The sequence below is a fragment of the Melanaphis sacchari genome, unplaced genomic scaffold (genome assembly GCF_002803265.2).
Source record: "Melanaphis sacchari strain LSU unplaced genomic scaffold, SCAv2.0 Contig48_pilon_pilon, whole genome shotgun sequence".
Lineage (NCBI taxonomy): Eukaryota > Metazoa > Arthropoda > Insecta > Hemiptera > Aphididae > Melanaphis > Melanaphis sacchari.
The window spans coordinates 1339987-1364273 of record NW_020271327.1 but is presented as its reverse complement, the minus strand read 5'-3'; the positions used below and the strand labels follow the sequence as shown (position 1 = coordinate 1364273).

General features: G+C 24.2%; 2 protein-coding genes across 2 annotated transcripts; both read right to left on the bottom strand.

Annotated features, from left to right (window-relative positions):
• Positions 1-539: 539 nt before the first annotated feature.
• LOC112598513 (5'-3' exoribonuclease 2 homolog) lies at positions 540-7031 on the bottom strand. The gene is made up of 21 exons (XM_025345012.1): positions 6773-7031; positions 6526-6707; positions 6340-6467; positions 6157-6268; positions 5898-6071; positions 5241-5403; positions 5002-5160; positions 3966-4273; positions 3666-3884; positions 3515-3583; positions 3110-3439; positions 2947-3036; positions 2713-2869; positions 1871-2045; positions 1748-1804; positions 1617-1685; positions 1426-1554; positions 1295-1368; positions 963-1224; positions 809-896; positions 540-734 (listed from the first exon to the last, which is right to left on the bottom strand). The coding sequence occupies exons 2-21, from the start codon at positions 6598-6600 to the stop codon at positions 690-692; spliced, it is 2883 nt and encodes a 960-aa protein (XP_025200797.1). The 5' UTR covers positions 6601-6707; positions 6773-7031; the 3' UTR covers positions 540-689.
• An 8731-nt stretch (positions 7032-15762) lies between these two features.
• LOC112598536 (fructose-bisphosphate aldolase) lies at positions 15763-20207 on the bottom strand. Its single transcript, XM_025345037.1, has 6 exons — positions 20063-20207; positions 16844-17234; positions 16599-16789; positions 16301-16529; positions 16019-16218; positions 15763-15944 (listed from the first exon to the last, which is right to left on the bottom strand). The coding sequence occupies exons 2-6, from the start codon at positions 17220-17222 to the stop codon at positions 15849-15851; spliced, it is 1095 nt and encodes a 364-aa protein (XP_025200822.1). The 5' UTR covers positions 17223-17234; positions 20063-20207; the 3' UTR covers positions 15763-15848.
• Positions 20208-24287: the final 4080 nt, after the last annotated feature.

Sequence of the window (24287 nt, the reverse complement as noted above, 5' to 3'; positions counted from 1 at the left end):
TAAAAATTCAAAATTTTATTTTTTTCAATATTTACATTTAAGAAAGTTTTATCTTAATTAAAATTGTTTAATTGCATTTTATTATTTCATACTATTGTTTGTAAGTATGAAATTTATATTGGCATTAATTTAAATGTGTGACTGGTCACCAAGAAATGATAATTAAAGGGTCTTAAGAGTTAATTAGGGTAAAGTCTTACTTATAATAATAATTTATAAGTAATATAATATATAATATTATTATCATTATTCATTATTATTTTATTAAAAAGTTTTTTACATTATACAAAAACATGTTTTGGTGGTAGAGCAATAACAAACAAGTATCAACATTTATGTATAACACTTAAAAGATAAGCATGGCCAAATGTAATCATAAATTTTCTTTTAAATCAGTTTATTTGAATTTAAATTTAAAAAAAATATATGTAATAAACAATTTTTTCAATAATAAAATTACCAATGATAGTGGTACTAAAACAAAATTAAGTCTATTACAAAAAAAAAAAAAAATGGTAAATATCAAAAATTTTACCTAGTCACTACATTATATAAATCAATTATAAGTTATGCATATAATATGTATATTATAAAATTTGAATTTCAACAATATTGGAGGATCCATTTCTAGCATACTTTAAAATTTATGAAAAAAAGTATTAATACAATTTGATAATTTAATTTTGTTGTCAATAATTTCCACGATAGTTGTAACCATGAGGCCTTGGACCACCCTGTTAAATACAAAAGTAAAAAAAATTATCAATAAATAAATAATATATTTATTAAGCTTCAATTCAACACTTACTCTTTGGGTAGTATGGTTATATGGTTGATAACGATTATTTTGTGATCCTCTAATCGGACCTACATTACCATTAAAAGATTGTCTAGGCCTAGATTACAATACAAAAATTTTATTTTATTGTTGGGAATAATTATGGTTAAAAAAAATTACTAACTGAGGATTATTAGCTTGATAACCAGTAGAATAATATCCTGGTCTATCATTTCTGCGCATAGATTGTTGATCAGATGTATGTTGAGTTCCATAGTTTGGATATGCATTATTGTCTGATCTATATGAACTATTTTGTTGATGACCATAATTGGCTCTGTTAGTATTCTGATTATTTTGTGGGAATTGGTTTTGATTTGCATGCCAATTATTACCCGGACGCCTAGAATTTGAATAGTCATTTTGACGACCATTGTTTCGATAATCTAAAAATAGAGATCAATTAGTCTAATAAAGTAAATTACTCAATTTTAGCAATAAATTAGTGACAATTACTTTGTGGTGGAGGGACAGAACCATAATTACTTGTATTTCTAGGTATGTTACTTGCATTTCTGGGTACATAATGCCTAAAAATAAAATTGTTATCATTATTTAAACAAAAACTTTTAAAAATGTATACATACGAAACTGTTCTATGACCGGATATTGCAAGCCTTCCACGTTGATTTGAATGGGTCATACCAATCATAGGTCTCCAAGAACGAGATTGTTCATCAGACAAATGCTTTGGCTTTAATACTCTAGGTGGTTCTCTACACAAAAAAATTAATTAAAAAAAAATACTTCATTTCTAATAAAAGAAAACTAAACTTACACAACACCTCGAAGGCGAATAGCTTCAAATATATAATCATCTCCATACTTAGGATCTTCAAATTTCACACTAAAAAAAATTCTATGAGAAAATATTTTACAAAGCACAGGAAAGTAACATTTGAAACATACCATATAACTTGATTTGATCTCACAACATTTAATCCCATAACTGGGGATGGAAGAGATCTAAAATAATTCATATTAGATAATTAAATGTATTCAACAGTGATTAAATAACTGAATTTTAATTACCCTCCTATTTTAACACAGTCATCAGCCAACATAACTTTCCCTTCCATACCATCAATAAGTACAGATGTTGAGTTTTCATAGTTAGCTTTATCTAGATACAAATCTTTAAGCAATTCATACTTGGAATTATCTTGTTGAATGTACAAACGATCCATGCCTTTTACGTTTCGTCGTCCTAATTGTTAATATTTAAATTAAAAATAAAAAATAAAGAAGATTCCATAAAATGACTATTTTTTAATTAAAAAATAATTAAATATATTAAAACCACATTAAACATTGGTAGGACAATGTAAATAAATTCCAAAAAATATATTTTTAACATACCTTAGTTACATAGCATAAACATTTAAGAGGTTATTATTATTTATTTAAATAGATGATAGACAATTTACTTAATGTTAATTTTTTTCAATTAACTTTGTTAAAATAAAAAACATGTAAAAGTTATCATACATATAAATCAATTGAAGAATATCAGTAAAAGATATTGACCTACTATAAAGGCATACATTGCAGTGCTAGCGTATAAATGTAACCAGACACAATTTACAGCCACAGTGAATGATAATAGAATTTTACTGACACCACTGAAATGTATGCACGTTTTAATGAAAATATTTCATTGTTTTAAAATGAAAGATGATATTTCACAACATATTAATAATACATGAATTATTATTAATTACAAAAAAACTAAAAAAAAACTAGTAATTATTATGGAACTAAATTAAAATAACTATTTTTGCTTTGAAAGTTGAATTGAATTCTTTTAATTAACAAAGTATAATGTTTTAAAGCACTAATAAAATATATAATAAATATAAACGTTGTTTACATACTTTCTTCAGAAGTTAAAAGATCATAATATGGTTCCAAGGCTTTATGTAGTCTTGCTTCCTCAACAAATGGCAATAGTGCAACACCTTGCCAAGCAAACTTTTTACCATTTAAATCAATTTTGAAGTCCACTGGATAAAAATCAATTATAGTTGATTCCTATGAATTAAATATTTCTATTATAAAAAAATATATACTTTTAATCATATAAAGTATTGGTATTAAAAATAATTCACTGGATCACTCATCAAAATAGCCCAAGGTTGAGGTACATGTTTGCTACTGGCTGCAGGAAAAACACTCATAAGTTGTTCTAATGGACGGAACTATAAACAAAATCATAAACATTGATAATTATTAAGTAATGAATTATTATAAAAAATTATAAAAAAAACATACTGGAACAGTTCCTTTCTCAAATTTTGTGGATACTGCAGATATATTAAGAAAGTCAGATGCAAAAGGTGCATAATGATAAGGGAAATACCATTTCCAAGAAGGGCAACCTTGATAATAATATTGGAGAACCCAACAAAGACCACGCACATACTCTAAAGCCACCTTATGTCGGAAACCACTGTTTGTCCTGTCTACATCAAATTTAGATTCATAGTAACGTTCCTTAAAACCATCTTCCCATAAACGAACTTCATCAGGTATTTCTTGTTCTTCGTCCGATGATTCATCATCATCTCTTTTCCGTTTCACTCCTTGATTATTTTCATTACCCTATTAGATAAAAAGTAATATAAATCAATAAAACTTGCCAATATATTTTACCATAAATATACTTTAAATACTAACTACACTTTGTCTCCTCATATCATCAACAGTTTGTCTTGGATTGGATATTGAAAATGCTGTATTTGGTGCCTAAAATAAATATTAACAAATGTAATTAATTCAATAATAGAAATAAAAAAGGTTAGTCTTATTAATAAAATGTTATAATTACTGTTGGTGCATATTGACCCCCCAGGACAAAATTAGGAGCACTCTTTGAACGCATTAATTTATCTCGCTTTTCACGTCGTTTTTTCAATTTGTTTCTATCAGCAAACATTTTCTCAGTTTGTTGCCTTTTTTTAAATATTTCATCTTCAGCCATACCCAAATCAGACATTATTAATTGTACTCTTTCTAAATTCACATCGCCATTTGAAGTTAAGAATCCCTGAAAATAAAAATAGTTTAAATATTTAAATATAAGTTACAAAAGGATATATTATATTATATTTAATTATAAAACAATTACCCCAGTTTTGTACACAGTTTTTTTATATAAAGAAACAAGACGATCAATTGCATTTTCCCGTATTTCTAATGAAGGCAAGTGAGGCAAAAAATCATTACCAACAAAAAAACACATAAACACCCAATCATCAAGAGCTCGTTCAAATTCATATTTAAAGGGTAAGTTAGGCATTTCCAATTCTCGTTCTAAATATTCACGTAACACATTCAAACGTACAAATATGAACTGAACATCAGCTGAAAATTCTATAGTTGATCCATCATTGAATACTTCCCTTTCTAAACCTTGGCAGTCCTTAATTTCATGTCCTAAACATATTATTAAGTATTAATAAAATGATAATATTCTAAAATATTAATAGGGTTCAATACTAAACTAGCTATTTTTTGATTTTCTCAGTTTTCTGTCATAAGAACAAAAAGTGAAAACAAAAAAAGTTGTCTCCATACTTCATAGCTTTTGAATAGAATAAATCTGTTTTTAATAATTTGTATAGTGAGTTATTATACTTTGATTTCAACCATATAATTACAATCGGTAAAGTAGACAGAGATAACAGTGAATTAAAAATATTAACTCATTATTAATATAGCTATGCAACATCCCGCCATTGGTGTTGAGTGAGCACTCATTGTTTTTCTCAATTATTATTTGTACAATCGTTATATTTACAAAAGTATATTTCGATACATATTGATTGTATAAATAGTATAAGATGAATCAAGTAATAAACAAATGGTTTTCAACATACTATAGTAGATTTCAGCAAAAATGGCCTCGACAGTGACAAAACTAGTATTATTTCAGAAAAACAATGGTTCTCCAAATTGGCACTTAAATTACAGCATTTAATTAATTTTATAATATACACAAATGAGTAATTAATTTAAATTTACTGCGCTTTGTTCGCATCTGTTTAGTAAACCCTGTGTAAAAACATCCACCAGTCGTAGTAACGTCAAGGGTCACTTTTGCTGAAAACTACTATAATGAGAATACTAATGACAGATTAATGATTTTACAAATATATTATTACCCATTTGACCACACATATCACAAGGCTTGGGTTGATTGGGTTTAAATTCTTCTCTAATTATTGTAAAATTTGGCTCATGGGTTGCAAGTCCTAACATAATAAGATCAGCATCAGCACCACAAAGAACGTGTTGTGTATTTGGATCATGATTAGGTTGTGCTGAAAATTAAAATATATAAATCAAGTTAAACCAAAATTTTTAATGTTAAATATAAAAAATATAAAAATTTTATTTGTACCTCTTTGTTTTCTTATAAAATCCATTATTTTGTGTTCACCTTCCCCTGGAACATTAGCATCAGACAATATCACTTTGATTCCTTTCCATCCAGGGTCGTTGTTTAACCGATCATGAACATAATAATGTAAACAAGCAGATAGTTTATCCATAAATGGTGTTCCCTAAAATAATATTTTAATTTAAATAAAGGTTTATTTATAATTTTTTAAAACACTTATATTGTAAATTTATAATACACAATGAAACTACAGTAACAATAGTTTTTCTGTTTTTCTCCTATCGCCCTTGTCTAAACAAAGTATGTATTAATCAATGTTAAAAATGTAAAAAATTATATTTGTTTTTTAATTTAGTAAAATTATCTATTTTCATTGTTACAATTTGACAAAAAAAAATATGATATTAATTAAGATAGAGAGACAGATCTTACTGAAGAATAAAAAATTACTGTGTATTCATAACACTCTTTAAATAAAAAGTATATTAATAAATAATATTGAAATTTAAAACAAATTGGTTAGGATTTAATCAATGTAAATTTCAAATAGTTTAACAAATTTAAATATTATAGATTTTATTTAAAATCTCATAAGCTCTACCAATCTTAAAACGTATTATTATATAATTTAGTATTTATTATCAATATTTAACATACAGGTGTAATGCAGTTGCTGTCAAAATGTTCTCCTTTCTGTTTCTCAGGTGGTAATATGGCACCAGCTTCAATAAGATTCTTTCTTACACGAGCTAATTCTTCAGCTTTTTCTGTTGTCTCTTTGGATGCTCTAAAACGTCTTGATCTCTGTTGGTTCATTTTAGCTCTGGGAGCCTAAAAATTAATATTTATATTTAAATTACTTATTATATTAAAAACGGATTATTAATAACAAAAATAAAAATATAAAATAACTTACCACACCATCAATAGCCATATACAAAATTTTACGAGGCCTCACAATTCTAAATAAACGATCAATACATTCAAATATTGCTATCATCATTTCATCCTCATCTTTTGGAGCAGGTCTTTAAAAAATAAATACAGTTTTAATGATTTATTAATTTGAGTCATATATTTATATGTATAAAATGTTTACTTATTTTCAGGATGTGTACAAGGATGTATAATTCCATTCATATCCAAATATAAATTGTCAAATTCAATACCATTTGGATTTGGCAAGGTTGAATCTATTGGAATTTGTTCGCCGTTTATATCTGTCGACTAAAATAAAATAGGTTACTAACATACTTTGCCAGCCTATCAACAAAAAATGTCATACTTTTTGCTCAATACAATTGACAATAACTGATGGATATTTTCTAGTCAACCATCTAAAAAAAGCAGGAACACCCATGTTTGAATTCTCTTTGTTGTTGATTATTCTTAATAACTGTCAAGTATAAGTTAAATTTGGTGTTCAGAATTCAATGTTGATGTAGATATGTTTATTTGGGCTACAAGCTTAAAATATAAAATACTTATTAAACACATTTTATAATGATAATTTTATGATGGTTGATAGGTACTTGTGATCAAAAATAAAAATTCTAATGAATTTTCTTGAACGATTTTGAAATTCGATTGATTTGTGAAATATATACTGCGGTAAGACCTTGTATATATAATGTTTTATTTTGAAATTTAGATTTCTGATTTCAACATTAACTCCAATTTATGATATTTACTCCTCTTCAATCTCAAATACATCGGTGTATTAACAAATTTAAAATTTACTTTTACTAAAGGATTTAAAATTTAGCATTTTTAATTTTTATAGCATGCTGTATTGCTGTTATGTATATTGTGCCTTCGTATTATATAAACAAACGTTGACAGTGTCGCCAATAGCTAATCAGTTCATTTTTGGTAAGAACATAATCTTTATTGTCTATGAATATCTTAGATTATATTATCATAATAATATATATTGATATCACATATATATTATATATTTATGATTAATATATAAGATCATAGCAATATCTTATTTATATTCCTGTGCAAGATCTATAAAGAGCTAATATAAACCGTTCTATGAATTGAGAATTAAGATCATAACCCTATACTTATTAATTAGGTACATGATCATTTTAATCTATATTTTTTTTCAATTTTTAAAAAATTTGTAGTAAATGTTGTGTAGTAGGTACGTATAAAATATTAGGTATGCTTTATGTCACATATTATTTGAATTTTTTTTTTAACAAAATACGCACTTAAAAGGAGAAAAGAGCTGAATATGCAAAATTAAAATGATTGCTTTGAGCTTCTAGTTCCATGAAATAAATTTCTATATTATTTAACTATGTTTTGAATGATTATTGAGAAACATGCAAACTTCTTTGAGTTCCTAGCCTTACTTGTGACACTTAAGTAAGTCATACATGACTAGATAAAGACTTATTGGTACAATATTAAATATAATATTATAATATTATCCAAAACATACCTACTTCTGACCATTAATTCAGAAATTCTACACGGGGCTGATAAGTGAGTAGGTAGGTATCTCGGCGTTTAATAATCTCGTTAGGTAGATATATTAAAGAATTTATACCTACTACATAATATACATATAAATCAACTTATTGCTGATATGAGAAGAACATAGGCTATTAGGTACCAATAATATTATCTAAAATGTGTAGGGTACCTACCTATAATATATTTTATGTGTAATGGTTCATAATATAAATAAATATATTTTTAATTTAAACATATATAGTTTAATTTAATTATGTTATTGCAATATTGTACGAATGAATATGATTATCGGATTATTACAACGTTCAACAGTACAAAATATTTGGTAATATTCAAGGGTAAAGCTCATCACATAACAATTTATGACGAACTTGTAAGTGCTCAAGCGTATGTTTGTTTGGTTGATTTTGGATTTTTGTCTTTTGATTATTACGATATTTATTATAAACGTCAATCATAATCGTCATTATTTCTCTAGATGCATTATGAAAGTTATCAATGTAAACCTATAAACGAAATTTTGTCTCATAATTAAGTCTTTTTAAAATATATACTGAGTAATACTTGTATCGATTAACACTGATCAATGATCAAACTTTAAAAAAATATTATTTACATTATTTTAAGTGAAATTAAAAAAAACGTAAATATGAAGAAAAAAGTAAGCTCTAAGATTTTTTTTTGAGCACGACAAAATATATTTTTATTACATATTTGAAGCAGAATATTATTCAGTGTATTTTGATAGGAACTTATTTTGCTTCAAAATATTAGATTAAAAATATACCTGTTTACAAAATATAGGTATATTATATATAATGATACCAATAAGTATTTCTGTAAATTTACCAAAGAATGAAATACGTTCAAGCTTTTTTCATAAAGATTGTGATATATGTTTAGATTATTCATACATTCATTAGTAAATATTGTACATGGATCATTCAAAGCCGGATCGTTGAAATCATCTTTAAAATCATAATTGCTGTGTACAATTGTTTTATTTTCTTCAACAGCATTCATATTAGTTTTAAACGAACAAATTGCAGCATTTGATTGCATCGAGGAACGATCAGGATTTGGACTGAAATAAAATTATAAGTTAAACTTGCATAGGTAAATGTGTAATTTAGTAATTCTATTTTAGCTATTATTTTTAATCATAAGTAAATTAAAATTATCGCAAATTATGCAAACATACCTACTACTGTTATTGTCCGTTTCATTAAAATATTGTCCAGCTGTTCCTTCATTTAATACTAACTTTTGTAGCTATTTATACATAAAAATCAAAGTGACAATTATAATATAATAAAATTATAGGTAGGTACCAAAACTTTTTAGTTTTATTTTTACATTTTCAGTTATTGAAGTGTTTTGATTCATATTATAATATTTGTGTATACTATTGTATATTTTTGTTCTGTATAATGATTTGTCTTCTGGTAATATCAACACAAACGTTGGATTATAGCCTTTATTTTTTAAAATTAATGCGCCTTCTAAATTTGTGAACGTGATTAATACCTTATTTTCACAATTACATTTAGATAATTCATCTTTGTCTAAATTATTTATGAAATTATAGTTATAATTATATGAATCATTATTTATTAAATTCATAATTAGTTAAGCACAATAATCTGTATAATTATCATATTACTACTAACTTAAGCCATAAGAATGCCCTAAAAATTGATAGCTAAACACAAACTCTCCAGAAGAATTCATTCTGCTAAACTCTGAAACTGAAATCGTTTTTAATACAATATTTTTACTCGTCATTTCTTTTGTTGTATAAATAACTGCTTGATAAAATTTATCAGCATGTTTCGTTAATATTATATTTAAAAGTTCATTCTTGTAAGTTTTTGGTGGACCGACCAAAATTATCATTGGAAGTAAATGGTAATTGTATCTACAGTCGCTTCCTGCGTCTATAAAATAACTTCTCGATAAATGTTCCAACACAGTAGATTTTAATGCATTCTTTTCCGCCATAAGCAATGAATAGATTTCTTCTTCATTTAGTTCCTATTTTAATGTTTTTAATCAACACATATTAATAAATAATAATTATCTATTAATGATGAGTTTATTTTGTATCAATATGAAGCATTAGAATTTCATCAGATAAAAATGATAAAAATACATCCGTGTGTATTAATTTGTATTTAAATATTTCAGTATAAGGATAATGAAATTACTACTTCAAATAGTGAAATAAATTTATAGATTTATAAATAATATTAGTATTTTTTTTATCGTTCCGGTTGATGAATAATATATTAATTTTAACTTATTTACATTACTGTAACCGCTTATGTTTAGTAAATTAGTTAATGGGTTTAATTATTAAAACAACTTGATTACATATGAGGTTGGTATACAAATTAATTACCGAAGTGCCTGTTTTATTAATATTTATTTATAGTCATGTTACACATATAAATATTTTTACCAACAAAAAAAAATATAGAAGAAATAAATTAATAATTCAAGGATTTGATAACTTAAAGTTATAATAAATAAACAATAACATATTGTTTTGTTACATTAATGGTAGAATAATGAGAAAGTGATGCGACGTGTGCTTGTATTTATACTCTAATAAGATAATAAGATAATTACAATTTAAGAACTCAATCCTCAAATATAAAGAAATATCATATTCTGATTTTATGGAAATCCTTTTATTTTTCTCTATGGTCTATAATAAATACAGAAATAATGTGAACCTATACCATATTATTCATTAAGATACACAAAAAAAATATGCTTCTAAAAAGATGACCTTAGGCTACAAATGAAGGACATGTGTAAAAATAAAAGTGTAACAATTTCAGTAGATATATATATATTTATACTCTGTTTACCTGCAAGTCATCTATTTTTATAAATGTCTGATCAATAGTTGATTTTAAAGGCAAATTATTTGAAAATATTAATTGCTTGTGAATATTTATTTTCGTAAAATCGTTATTTTCAACATTTAAAAGACGAAGATTTGTTAACGTCTTTATGTATTGTATTTGCATTACATCATTAATCAGGTTGGTTTGTATATTCAATACTGACAACTGTTTGGCGTTCTATAATTGTTTTTAAAACATTATTAGAGTGCATACAATATAATAATTAATGTTAAAAATAATTTTTAATGATTGGAAGTATTAGCTACATGCATTTATATAAAAAAAAACATTTCAATTTTTAAATTTATAAAAAAAAGTTGTATTTTTTAAGTATACCTACTTTAAAGTAAAAGACGCAAAATTCAAATTTATTTGTGTATGTAATAACTAATAAATACTTAATGATTTCATAACTATATGCAACTGCAATAATTAAAAGAAAAGTAATGTGCTAATGTAGATATAACAATTATATTTTATATGATATTATATTTACATATATTTATTATAATTATAATTTATATTGTAATACTTTTCAATAAAATTCGAGTGAAAAATTAAAACTTTAAAACCCTTGACCTATGTATATTAATACTTATTTTAAGTTGTAGATAATATAATAAATTGAAATATTGATGTATTTATATTATAATAGTGGTAGATTGGTAACATACAAAACGTTAATCTATGGTTTAGGTGTATTGTGTTGGTTTAGGTATATTGCTTATTGTTATTATAGCCAATTTAATACAAATTTAAATATATAATATGATTATTGATTACAATGTATTAAAATCTAAAAAATCTAATTAATTACTTACTTTTAAAAAATCAAGCGATTTTAATTTGTTATGCGACAAGTCGAGTATTTCACACATACTTGAAGACATATCTAATTGTATACATTCTAGATCGTTGTATGACAAGTTTATTTCCGTTAATGAGTGTGGTAGTGAATAATTTATGTGTTTTATACCATTGTGAGAAAAATTTAGAAATGTCAAGTAACTAAAAATTAATGTGTAGATATAACTCTGGATCAGTATATTTTATAGTTATTATAGATTACAATAAATTATACAAACACCAGATAATGAGGTTACTCGGGAAAATTTTAAATCTAATAATTAGAAATCAAGGAACACAAAATACCTATCAATTGTACTTAGATTATTTTACCAAATAACAAAAACCTGGTTATTAATTATTTTTATAAGAATAAATAAAATTAAAACATATATAACTAAAGCTTTTGAAAAAATTACAAAAAATACAGTTTTTAATAAAATTATATTAAAAACCGAGACAAAAATATACCTACTTACCTACTTTAAACTTCAGATGAATAATTTCAAAACTAATTTTATATTGGAGGAATGATTACTTAAATGTTGATGATAATAAGATGCAGTTAAAGTGCAACAAACAGAATCTTGTGTTCCCTATGTTAAGTATTAATATATCATACATTTTTAGTTTTAAATTTAACTCCAAGTTCACCGATTTGACGACGCCTACTTAATATTGGTTAATGTATTATAAGTATTGCACATAAGTGTTTCTCACTTTAATTCTAATAGCCCGTTTACGTGTTCGATGGTATTGTATGATAGATCTAGGTATGCTAAACTCCAAAAATTAGACAAATCGTCCATCTGTTCGATATTGTTGTTTGAGTAGTCAACATAGTATAACATTTTCGGTGGATTGAAATTTAATATTCGTTTCAAACAATTATGAGACACGTCTAAGTACTCTAACTCGGTTAGATTATTTAAAGCGCTCAAATCTTGTATGAGATTTTGACGCACTTCCAACTTTTTCAAAGATGGATAATCACCGACGATGTCGATATTTTCTAAATCCTAAAAAATATTCATGTGATTGATGGTAGTGTGACAAGTGCTGAAGTGCATGTACAAATATATAATGCTGGTAGGTATATGAGAAAGTAACTAAATCATAGTAGCGTAACAAGTGGAAGGGATCTCGGGATCGGACTTTCTCCTTTACGGCTCTACTCCCTTAGAAAATTAGACAATAATATACAGAAAAAAATATTGTATATGATATAAATATTTAATCAAGGAATTTAGAACAGTCGAATCAACAATCGATAACCAACAAATAACGATTTTGCAATAGTTTCACTTTCAGAATTATCATAAATTATGATAACTTAAACACAATTATTAGGTACTTAAAAAATTATAAAAAATATTTAGTAATTTAATATAACAATAAATTAATTATAGAAAGTTTATAATGATCGGAGGGGCCTTATTGTCAGACAATGCTGGTGACGCAAGTGGACAAACTATAACCTCCAAGAATTAAAGCATAATATTATGTTAATATACCAAAAAAATATTTTACCATATTGTTTAGAGCAAGCTCAGTAAAACAGAAATAATTCTCATCATCCTCATGTCTTATCATGTTTGTTAGTCCTTTGATCAATGTACTACGATTCAACACTCCGTCTTGAATAGGTTTTGTGAATACAGTTATAGGATGTAATCGATTTAAATCTGGTTTGTTCAAAGAAATGTCCGGTAATGACATGTTATTGATTAAACTTTCGATATTAATATTAAGTATTTAGGTTTATATATATACCTATAATATATATGTATAAATCATAAAAATAATAAACAATTATACTCATTAACCGTTATAATCAACAAAATCAAAATTGAGCATAATAAAATAAATAATAATATATCGTATCGAAAAGCCAACGAAGTTATTCGTCACTTAAGTAACCACGAATTATAATTTATAGGTACCTAGGTATTTTGTACAATAATTTGGCCAATTATCTATTAATTATTATATTATACATATATTATTAATAAATATATGAAACGTAAACATGGTAGACAGTATTTTTTCGATAATAAGTTTATAGTTACCTATTTTCTATACCTATTCGAAATCTCAATTTTTTTTTTTGTCATTTAACTCTTTTGAAAAATGTTAAAGGGCATCATTCCTTCTCATACAATCCCATTTTGCTTATATTTTTAAGTGAACTAAAAACATGTTTATTGTATTTTTTATCAATAATTAGTGTTTTAATATTTTTTTTCAAAAGAATTTACGCCAAGTAACCATTAAAAAATGGTTTAAGTATAGGTAAAGAACATTTAAACATGTACGGAGTAATCCTTTTAACGTAACACACATTTTTCAGAAAACACAAACGTTTTTAAAAATATTTGTATGTATAATTTGAAGTTAATACAAAACAAGATTTTTAGAAAAAATTAATAAATACTTTTACTATTTTTTATTGTTATAATTGTTTAAGTATTTTACTTTGTTGAATGAGAACATACATTCTTTATTTCATATTTCTAAGCAAAATATTATTCGAATATTTCGAATTACGATCTATAAAAATCAATTTTACATGAACGAAGTAGCGGTTCAATATTTTAGGGGGTATTCTGTACCAACTGTACACTATTCTACTTATTTTAAGCCACTAAACCTTTAATACGCAAAAGGTATAACTCATAAACTACCCGTTCAAAATTTGATTTTTATGAATCAAAAAGTAATTTTAAAAAAAATGTATTCCAAATAATATTCTATTCTGAAATAAGAAATTAAAAATTCATCTTGTCTTTAAAAAAAAAAAAAAAAATAGTAAGCATTTTATGTTTTAAAAAGTGTGATTATTTAATAACTTAATATTATTTTTTTTTATTATTTAATTATTCTAAAAAGTATGAAATAATAAATGTGTCTTAAAAGTTACATTAAATTAATGACTCAATATACATTAAGTATTTTTAGGGTAGTATAAATGTAAAATAGGCAATAAATTGGCATGATGATTATATCACATAATTTATTCTGTAGTTATAGGTTAGGATAGGTTAGATAAATAAGATGATATTATTTTACGTTCTCAATATTGTTTTTAATAGTGGTTTAAAACCTTATTATAGGTATTATGGTATTGGTTTTGTAATAATATTAATAGACTGATTTTTTTATTTGAACCAAAAATATTTTTAAAGTAATATATGACTACTAATGTAATTTGGAACCTATTGAAAATTACTGGGCCAAGTGCAGGGATCCAATCATGAATTCATGTGATAGGAACCAACAAATAATATATAGTGGAGTACTGGAGTGAATAAAAAAAAAATTAAAATAAATAGTAATCCAGTTTTTGTCAAATTAATTTTTTTTTTTTTTTTGATGCAACTCGAAAAAGGAAATGTAGATAATTGAAATTTTTAGCAAATTTTTACATGATTATTTTCTATACTATACAAAATATAATATACAAATTACTTTGATTCTTATGGGCAAAAATAAATTTTATCAATTTCTAAAAAAAGCAAGTGTTTAAAATGTCAAAACAGTTAGGCTATGCTTTGCAAAATAATGTATTCTTTGTCAAAAGAATTACACTTTAATATTTTTATATTACTAATAGCTTAACCATGGCGGTAAATTGTAAACATAATAGATAAATATGAATAAAATCTTATTTTTTGCTATTATATTTTATTTATTGATATTTCATAACATATTTCAGTGTTTCTTACAATAACAAGTGCTAAAATTGCTGCCTATTTAGTTGATAAAGATAACAATTTAATGTTATACAGTATAGATTAAAAAAAAAATATATATTAATAATAATAACTACATGATTAATATCTAAAATATATATTATTATATATATATATATTTGTTTCTCATAGCATAATTTGTTTTATTTGTATAATACCTTTTTTTTATAAGTTAAAATTGAATACAAATTCACAGTATCTAAAATAATTCAATTACCTTAGAAATAAATAATTATTTAATGATGTACAACCTAAGATTTTAGTTTCAAAACATTGTGCAAATATTTAGATTTAACTTCTAACGTAATAGCTAACTGCACTTGTTTAATTCGTATACTACAATCACACAATTACAAAAACTTTCTTATATTTTTCTATAGTATGATTATAAGCAATCAACAAACAGTATATTGTATACTAAAAAATCAAATCAAAATATACGTTTTTTTTTTTATATAATATATATTTTAAATATTGATACATTCTCTAACAGTGAAATAAAAACATGAAGAAAAGCTGTTACTATAATAAGTGTTCATAATTTGGTAACTGACTTAAAAATGTATAAATTTTATAGTATTTATGAAAATGTAGTTTGTTGTTGTTTAATAGGCATGATCCTTAACAAAAAGTCCCACAGAACCAGCAGAAGACTGTATAGTACCAGCTTCGTATTTGCCTAGAGCTGATAATTTGTTAGCCTAAATAAAAAAAAAATTCAACAAAAATTATTAATTAATCTAAATGGATTCAATTAATATAGAATTGTACTAACCAATGCTCTCTTAAGAAGTTCATCTTGAGCGGTTTTAATATTTTCTTTCTTTCCTTGCCATGCTTTCAAGACAGAAGCTTGCAGAGCACGTCCATAACTGAAGCTTAGTGCCCATGGTTTTTTGGCGTTGTACTTGTTAATCGCATTCAAATTCACAGATGCTTCTTCCTCAGTTTGACCACCAGACAAAAACATAATTCCTAAACAATAATTCAATTGTTAAGTGTGAAATAAATTTAAAAATGTATTAAAGTTATTTGTTTTTTTTTTTTAAAGAATTACCAGGAACTGCTGGAGGGACAGTGCGTTGAAGAGCTGTCACTGTGGCTTTAGCGATTTCTTCAGCTGTAGCCTTCTTAGAGAAAGATTGTCCAGGTGTAACCATGTTAGGCTTCAAAATAGTACCTTCAAGGTATACATGATGATCATTCAAAGCTTTGTATACTGCAGCTAGCACAGTTTCAGTGACTTTTTGGCAACGTTCCAAATCGTGATCTCCATCACACAATACCTATAAAAATTAAGTATAAAATTTATAATAATTACTTTCAATAAAATATAGTTCAAAATAAGTACATACCTCAGGTTCCACAATTGGAACAATACGGTTGGCTTGGCAGATGGAAGCGTATCTAGCCAAAACATTAGCATTTTCCAAAATAGCTTGGTATGAAGGAATATTCTTACCAATCTTTAATACTGAACGCCACTTAGCAAAATGACATCCATCTTTTTTATACTGAGCACAACGTTGAGCCAAATCATCCAATCCTGTATTGAAATATGTTAAAAACATTTTTATTATTATTTACTTTTGAAATTTACCTTGAGTGGTAGTTTCTCCTTCAGAACCAAATAAGTTCACAACACCCATATCAACTTTAATTCCAGGGATAATGCAACGATTTTTGAGAATTTCAACAAATGGTACACCGTCATCAGTTTTTTGGTAAAGAGTCTCGTGGAATAAAATAACACCAGAAATACGATCATTTAAAGGTTCATCAGCAGTAAATAACAATTGTCTGTAGGCACGGCGATTTTCTTCAGTATTTTCAACTCCAATATCTTGAAGACGTTTACCCATGGTTGATACAGATTCATCGGCAGCCAATAAACCTTTACCGTCTGCCACCATGGCATTGGCAATTTTGCTTAGTTCATTCTGGAGTTCTACAGATGGATATTCAAAGTAGGTTGTCATTTTGATAATATTCTGCAAAATAAATGTTATATTAAATAATATATACTTTAAGACAAATTATTAAAACTATATAGTTTAGACTAAGATAAAATAAGTTTTTAAGAATAATGCAGTAAAATCATTTTAAATTAAAAGTGACTACTTAATTATGATATTTTGTGTTCATATCCAATTTATTACCTACCTACATTTAATCTAGATTTTTAAAAATTTTTTTATCATTTTTTAAAAGTATATAATATCAATAAAAATTTACTGTATTATATAAAATTCCTAAACTTAAGTATTAAATAAAAGTATGTAATGTCAAAAACAAATAGTAATTAATAGGGAACGGACTTTGATGCAAAATACATTTTTTAGAAATTGGCATAGAGTGATGCTTTCCAAGTACACAATTCAATTCATACATCAAAGACTTTAAAAATAAAACTTTTATTTTATATTTTTTTTTTGCATTTTTAGGTCATTTTTTAAGTACATTTGTTGCTTGGAATTATAAAAGTTTTAAAAATATACATTAAATATAAATTTTTTTAAATGTTTAATTTTGTCTCGTAAATTAGTTTTTTTATGAAGATCAGCTGATACCTATACATAGTTCCCATCAAAGGACTGTGACCATATTGTTACTGTGAAATGACCTAATTCTTAAATAAGCTTGATAACATAACAATATGCAATAACGGCAAATAACTATACACATTTTTTTTTTTATATAAGATAAATTTTTATAATGTGTTTTTTAAAAATTTTAAGTTATAACAATATTAAACCTACATGAAACTATTCAAAATTGTGTTTTTATTGAATTTAAAAACACTTAAAGTTTTTTTAGGATATTTTAAAGTGCATTTTTTTGATATTTAATCATTTTTTTAGAACATTTTTCTTTTTCTTCATGGCATTAAAGTCCATTCTCTAGTAATTAATATATTGTATGAAAATTATTTATTATAAAAATGAATGTGAAAAAACTTTTTTTTTAAATATTTTTATGTATATTTAAATTTACAATTTAATTATCAGACAAAAAAATTAAATTTTAATGATAAAAGTTGCATATTATTAACAGAAATAAATTATTAAGACGATTTTATCAAAATAGAATTAATAAATATAAGCATGAACATTTCGAGAAACTATTGTTTATTTATTATTTTAGAGTAGAATTATTATTAAAATATTTTTAAAAGAGTTATTGGGATTGTTGGGAGAAAGAGGATAAATTTTCATTAGATAATTAAAAAATATAAATAACATAAAAATTATTGATTTATAATTAATATATATAAAATATATCAAACAACAAAATACAAATAACATTGATTACTGATAAAAGCTTTATCAGTAATCAATAATTATTAATTCTAAAATATAAAAATACACTTTAATAGTTCTATTGTTAAATTAAGTCAACAACTTCATTAAAAATACACTTAATACTATAAAATATAGTAATATAAAGTATAAACGAAATAATGAGTATTATATGATAATATTAGAAAATTAAAAACCAAAAAATTGCTATATAGCTTTTTATCAACTTACTTTGAATTGTAAAAATAAAAGAATAAATAAAAATTATACTCAAGAAACAGAAATAGATTTAGAAAAATATAAAACAGTAAAGTCACAATTTTTTTAAATAACACACTCACTAATGCTAGAGTTCTGAGTTACTGACACATTTCAAACAACTATTGGTTATCAACAAGGTGACCTTTAGCTATATTGTTGGACTTATTTTGGTGATCTCAAAGCAACTCTCATTAAATAATGTTTACATATTATTATGGTCTATAGATCAATCAAGTTTTATTTTGTTTTAAATAAATGTCTTTATTAAAAGGTCATAATCTAAATTAAAACTGATAAAATTCTAGACATTTCATAAATTACTAATACTTAAATTGCATTAATAATTGGTAATCATAGTAAAAATAATTCTACCAAATTAAAAAAAAATAATAATATTTATTTATATATTAAAAAATTATTTTTAAATAGATAAAATATTTCATATATCTATGATACAACCTTAAAGATAAATGTTGCATTTAATGGTTAACTAATATGGTAGTTATAAATTATAAATAGTAAATAAAATAAATAAGTAGGTTTATTGTCTAAATAGTTTTTGAAATTATAAGAAATACAAATAACTAAAAAATAAAAAATAATAAATTTGATAATTTTTGTTATGAGAATATAACTACTACTTTAATTTTATTTTAACTATTTATATACCATAAAATAAATCAATATTTTTTATTTGTTTATTGAAATTCCAAAAACTTATTTGTTAATATATTTAAATAAATATTATTGATTATACAAAATACTTATTTTTATATTTTTCATTTTAATTTTGACAGTGATATACTAAATATTGAATAGACGCCAAAAAATACCTGCAACCTATAAGTAGACAGGTATTTAAACTTGAAAAAAGGCCAAATAACAAGTGACATTGAATAAAATAGAGAAATAGTATTAGATAGTTATACAACTCACTTAAAATTTAAAGGTCATGAACACTTACAGGTAAGTATACTTTGATAGAGTGTGTGTAATATTAAGTATCTAAGTATTGAAATGTAATATGGACGTGACTCCAAATCTAATAAAAATTAAAAACAACCGACACACCTTAATCCACGAGTCGTTTCTCATTTCTGACTCTCGTGGAATTTACAAAATGTTCAACACAAAACTCAAATAAATGAAATAAGTGACACTTTAATCAGCGTACTATGTGAAATAAATGTATTTTAATTAAAATTACGATAAATTAATATCGAAACCTTTAATATATGTTAAACAAGAGTACCACTTACTTGTTTTTCTTCACCGTCGTAGAAATAAAACTTTTCAGCAAGTTAGCAACACAGCTACAGAAGATAAAATGCAAAATTTTAAGGAAAAATAAAGAGTGAAAATGAAATAGATTATGAGTGGTGGGTTGGGTCTTTGGTACATACGACGTATAGGAAAAATCAATGATATTATGGAGTTTGTGTGTAGGTCATGGGAAGGACGTTGCGTGAACAGTGTGACCTTACCTAATAATAAGAAAATTAATGAATGATATTACCTCTAATATTGACTTTTTTTTTTAAATTTTAATGCTTTTGAAGAAAAAGTAGGTAGGTAGGACTTGTATATTTTAATATATAGAAACTTAATATTTAATGAATTTTATTAGAATGACTGAAAGAATTAAATGAATAATAGTATCTAGTCGATTGCATCAAATATGTTATATAAAAAATGATAATATTGTTACTATGGTAGGTATATTATAAAACTAATGTTAGAAATCAGAATCAATATCTGTAGACTATTTATTTTTATAGGTATGTGTTTCTCGTTGGTTTTTCAAGGTATTTTAATTTTTAAACGAATTATGAGTAAAATTTTACAATTTGTATTTAAAAAGATTTAGTACATCGATCTAATTTTAGAACAATAATAAAAAATTCAATTATAAAGAAGATCTAATTTAAGCTTAAAAAATCCCCGCGTACCTATAGGTACATTATTTTTAAATATATTTTAAATCATATTAAATAGATTGTTGAATAATTGAGTAGTTTTTGAAATTTAATCCTATACCCCATGTTTCTAAGTAAATGTATATTTAATAATAAAAAAAATTATTATTAATAATAAAATAATTATATATTTAATTACCAGTCAACGTAATTGAAATAAAAATTGTAGTATTAAAAGTTTTCTTTTTTATATTTATAAATTTAAAAAAAACTAGAGCATATTTCAGTTCATATATCAATGTTCCTATGAGCATATAAGTGCATGCATATTTAGGTATTTTTTTATTGTTAGTAGTACATACATTTTCGGGCCCATGGAGGCACTTTCCCCCCCTAGAATTTTAAATTTGTTTCTTAATTGTAATAATTTAATGTTATACTGACGAAACATAATTATGTTTTATAAATAAAATGTATAATAATAATACCTAATTGTAATAATGACAAAACACGATAATGTATCATAAATAAAATGTATAAAAAAAATCTTTATTTATTCTTTAAATTAATTCCCCCCCCCCCTAGAAAAATGTTTGGGAACGCCCATGTCTGGGCCCTAGTGATTAAGTACAGACAAAATAAAAACTATTAAAACTTGAACACAAATTTGATGTGTCAAGCCTATTTAGCATTTACCTACATTTGTAACACTTCCAGAGACGTGTCGTCAAAAAAAATAATAATATTAAGAAAATTAATTACAATTTCAGAATCTACAAAATATTATTTAGATATATCATTAAAATAATTTTTGCAAACAATAGAAAAATTTAAATAATTAAATAATATTACTAGGTACACTTGATGATTAACCAATTTTGTTAAATATAAACTGGTTGATGTAAGTTGATGATATCTAGGTATATTGTTGTCATCATTATCTCGATAGACTTAAAAATTAGAAATATTGCAGATTTTTTAAATGGTATCTTTGTTGAATAAACTTGAAAGTATTTTGGTTTTACAATGGTCTTAGATTCCAAACAGAGCGATTAATGTAATGACTTTACAATGATGTGTATATGTTAGTATGTGTTTTTTTATTGTGTTTGTCATATACTTTTGGTTTTTGGGGCAGTAAAAATGCTTCGTATTTTAATTATGGAGGTGATATCTGGTAGAAAATAGAGTCTAGGTGCTACATTGGATAATCAAAAGTAAAATATGCATACTAATTTACTTAATAATTGGAAAAATTAAAGACTTTAAAAAAATAATTAAGGAAAAACGAGAACTTTTACGTAAATCCAGTTTTTGATAAAATAAGTTGTGTTTTTTGGGTTAACTCGAAAACGAATAACCCTAGATACTTGAAATTTTCACAAAGTGTTTGTCATTTTTTAAACATGGTAAAAATTTAGCTATTTTTGAGCTATATAAAAACATAAGAAATTTTTGTATTTTTTTTATAATAAACGTCGGTAAAAATGTTTTTAATTGATAAAAAAGCTTAAAATTTATTGTAATACAAGGTTTCGTTCTGCATAAGTTTTTCATAATAAATTAATCAAAAAATATCAGACACATAGGCATACATAGATGCGTCTTTTTTTATTAACATTTGAAGTTAAAAATTTAACAAAATTCGTTAAAATCATAAAAGTTTGCAAATTATTTTTTAGTAAAAAATTTATAAATAGATCAATTTTGATAGTTAAGGCTTGAAAATTTAGATAAGTTATTCACATTTCATACTGAAACCAAAATATCCAAGTAATAAAGATGTAATCAATAGATTTTTTCATATTGATTGGGACGATTATTAGTGCCCAGTGGTGTAAAGTAAAATTATGGGTAAAAATGAGGCATAAATTAAAAACTAGAACTATAATAAATTAAAATTAATAAGTTTTCATATTCACTTAAAATAATTAAATAATTTTTTAGACTATTAACTGAATAAAATGATTTTTTTATAAAAGGCTTTAGGCTATAGGTTGAAACTTAAAAAAGTATTATTAAATAAATATTTGATAACATTTAATGAAGTTGTTAACAATTTTTTTAAGATAAATAAAAAATAAAAAAAGAGCATTTTCTCGAAAAATGTATAACTTTTTAACCATTCGTTATTTTTCTTACTGTATATAAGGTACTATTCTACACTCTTTGTATTATTTTTTTTAATTGATTTCTTATGATAAGATAACACTGAATACAAGTATAAAAAGACGTTTGAAATATCTATTTGACATTATTTACATTTCTTTCGAGTTATGTATATAATTATATAGGTATGTTTGAAAAATTTAAAATTACAAAATTCTTCATAATTTGTTTTTTTATAAATACAAAAACCTTGAAAATATGTAAATTATTTTTAAAATTAACCTAATAAATTAAGACATATATTGTAGATAATATAATATTGATCAAATTTAGTAAAAACAACTTTATATATACAAATTAATTTTTAATAGTATTTGATAATACATGCAAGAGATAAATGTAGACTTTGTTTCTTCCTGTTAGAAACTTATAGGTAAACAACAATAAATAAGTAAGATTAGGTAATTGGTTAAAGTTCATAATACATAGGTTAATTTATTTGTTTATAATTATTTGATAAATTTAATTTTATTATGTTTGTAGTTATTATAGTAAAAAAGGAATGACGAACTTAAAATAATTACTAAATACCTATTTTACTTATTATTTTCTAGACATGATATTATTTTATAATAGTAAAATATTTTGTGTCTTTTTGAGTTATTTATAAAAAAAATTGAATTTTGTATAAAAAAAAAATGGTTCCCATAAATTGTTTTTATAATTTTATGATTTTATGATTTTTTATTTATTTATATTCATACAATCGCCTAAAGTTTAAATTATTGTAAAATTTGTTAATATGTTAATAGTCTACGAGATATTTTGTAATCTTAGTTTTTAATTAGAATTTTTGGAACACAACAATGTTAAAAGATGTGTATTATCTCAAAATTGTATACTTAATATATTTTTTTTCAGACAAATAAACCTAGAGTAGACATCTGTTATCTACTAATTATTAAATTTAATGGAACCTTTCGCAAATATATCTCATTGAATCAATCAAATTATCGTATATTCTTAAAAAAAAACTTACCGCACTTCATATGGTTATAAATTATAACAAAAACGATAGATCTTATATCTCCTAAGAATGTAACAAATTAAGAAGACTACGCAATATCTACCATAAGCGAAACGTACGCAACGTTGATCTATTCGATAAAAAATGTCTAGTATCTTTAAAGTGAGATAAATTCTCCGTCTATCTATAAATTTAACTTTGGAATTTTCTTTTGGTTATTAGTAGTAATATTAAATTAAATTTTTTTAAATTATAGTTTATACATACATAATTGTAAATTGAGCTAATTGAGGAGAAACTAAACATTGAGAACATTATAAATTATATTAATACATAGTGGCATAGTGCTCCCAAATTTTTTTGTTAACTTACAATAACGTTTATGATTTTATAAGTATCTACTTCACTAGTCATCAACTTATGAACACGTAT